The sequence below is a fragment of the Marmota marmota genome, unplaced genomic scaffold (assembly GCF_001458135.2).
Source record: "Marmota marmota marmota unplaced genomic scaffold, marMar, whole genome shotgun sequence".
Taxonomy (NCBI): Eukaryota; Metazoa; Chordata; class Mammalia; order Rodentia; family Sciuridae; genus Marmota; species Marmota marmota.
The window spans coordinates 1-2,293 of NW_026002205.1; the positions used below are offsets into that span (position 1 = coordinate 1).

At 54.0% G+C, this 2,293-nt stretch overlaps 1 protein-coding gene across 1 annotated transcript; it reads right to left on the bottom strand.

Annotated features, from left to right (window-relative positions):
* Positions 1-339: 339 nt before the first annotated feature.
* Positions 340-1,450, bottom strand: LOC107135177 (3-hydroxyanthranilate 3,4-dioxygenase-like). The gene is made up of 3 exons (XM_015477103.2): positions 1,092-1,450; positions 767-810; positions 340-494 (listed from the first exon to the last, which is right to left on the bottom strand). The coding sequence occupies exons 1-3, from the start codon at positions 1,235-1,237 to the stop codon at positions 370-372; spliced, it is 315 nt and encodes a 104-aa protein (XP_015332589.1). The 5' UTR covers positions 1,238-1,450; the 3' UTR covers positions 340-369.
* Between the last annotated feature and the right edge of the window lie 843 nt (positions 1,451-2,293).

The following is a 2,293-nucleotide window of genomic DNA, read 5'->3' on the forward strand; positions in this document are numbered from 1 at the left end:
GACCACCTAAGTCAGGCAGTCTTAAAAGCCTGGAGAGTATCTAATCCAGGTGTGTTTTTCCCAAAAAGGAAGCTGAGGCTGAGCCTGAATCCAGGGCTGGCTAGCTGCAGTGCTCAAGGTCAAGGTCCATAGAAACTTCAGTGTCTAGCATACAGAGATGTCCCCCAAATGAGGATTTCTTGTCTTCTCGGGGTCATGGCTGTCTTTGAGAACCACAGCAAATCTCTGAACCTCTTCTCCAGGGAAGGCGACATGCATGCATACACAGCCTTCGGTGGGTCCCTGCACCACCTCCCCCCACTCCCCTGCCCAGCTCATCTGTGCTAGGGGCTTCTGTCAATTGAATGCCCTAATCCCCAGGCCCAGTTCTTAGGCCAAGCCAGCTCTGCCTGCCTGCAGCTCCCTGCGGTGGCCATCCAGCCAAGCCTTCAGGGACACGGGCTCCATGATAGATCGTGTACTCAGAGGAAATGGTGGTTCCTTGAGCAGTTGGTCTGCATCCAAGGTGTGATTATGGTCAGTGTCCTCTGGGCTCAGCCTCCCCAGGCCCAGAGGCACAGATCCAGGGAGCCCAGCTCTCAATTGACCAGGCCCTGGATCCAACTCAATTACTAGTAGCCACGCGAGGGTACCATTCAGTGCCATCTCCCTCAGTACCTTGAGTACTGGGCAGAGTACCCAAAAAGAGACTCCTGGGATCTAGGGCCAAAACCCATCCTATTGTGGAAAGGGAGTGAGGGGGGAAGATGGTTGCCAGTGGCCTCACCAGGGATGGGTTTTCCTGTTCTGCACTGCTCGGAGCGGAAGAACCTGCAGGGACAACAGGGAGGAGAAAGGAATGGCGGGCATTCCTGCTTGAGTAGCCGGGGAGACACACACGCCATACACTGTTGGGTGCAGGAGCCCACACACACTTGTGGAGCCCTCACACACTTTCCCTCCCAGCTCTGTGGAGCAGTCTCTCCAGTGGCTCCCTCCATCCCCAACCTCCCGCAGGAGGGGAGACTTTCTCCCTAATTCCCAGGCATGGTGGCACCAGGCCAGCAGATGCTGATGTGCAGCCCCAGGACAGCGAGGGGCTGAGGGCTCACTCTTGGATGATGGGGGCCAACTGGGTGCCGAGATCCTTGCAGTAGAACCACTTCTCAAACAGGACATCCACGGTGTCCCCCACGTAGTACCTGCCAAAACAGAGGACAGGCAACCTGGCTCCCCATTTGGGCAGCCCCCCGGGCATCCATGCTCAGGCCTGCTTCTGCCTGTGGGCTCTGGGCCTGGCCCTACAGAGCTGGGGGCTGCCTGTTTTCCTGGGTCAGCGCAGCCTGTGGGCAGTGCTTATATACCTACCCCTGACCCTTCAGAAGCATCAGTGTGCCCAACCTAGAAAGCAAATAGAACCCCGAGACGCAGGAAAGCTGAGCGACTTACAGTCAGACAGTTGACCTTAAATAAAAGCCAGGGACTTGACATTAAAATGCTACAAAAAAAAAAAAAAAGCCACTCCAAAGGCCTGAAAGGGCACTGAAGTTCCATTATGAAGCTTTTGGTGGCCAGCCCTATCCCAGGAGCTGGGTGGATGCAGCGTGTATCTGTGAACCATCTCCATGAGCAGGACCACCTAAGTCAGGCAGTCTTAAAAGCCTGGAGAGTATCTAATCCAGGTGTGTTTTTCCCAAAAAGGAAGCTGAGGCTGAGCCTGAATCCAGGGCTGGCTAGCTGCAGTGCTCAAGGTCAAGGTCCATAGAAACTTCAGTGTCTAGCATACAGAGATGTCCCCCAAATGAGGATTTCTTGTCTTCTCGGGGTCATGGCTGTCTTTGAGAACCACAGCAAATCTCTGAACCTCTTCTCCAGGGAAGGCGACATGCATGCATACACAGCCTTCGGTGGGTCCCTGCACCACCTCCCCCCACTCCCCTGCCCAGCTCATCTGTGCTAGGGGCTTCTGTCAATTGAATGCCCTAATCCCCAGGCCCAGTTCTTAGGCCAAGCCAGCTCTGCCTGCCCTTCAACTCCCACTGAAAAAATGAGAATCAGTCCTGCTGATGGAGGTGGTCTACAGACACGTGGCATCCACTCACCTGGCACCCTAAAACTCCTCTTGGGATGGAGCTGGGCACTAGAAAGCTTCATAATGGGACTGCAGTGCCCTCCAGGAATTGCCTTCAGAATGACATTTTAATGTTGAGTCCCTGGCTTTTATTAAAGGTCAAAAGTAGCCAGATGAAATCCGATATTGAATTTGCTGTAAAATGTTATTGAGGACTCTGTCCTCTCCATCACTGAAGACTTC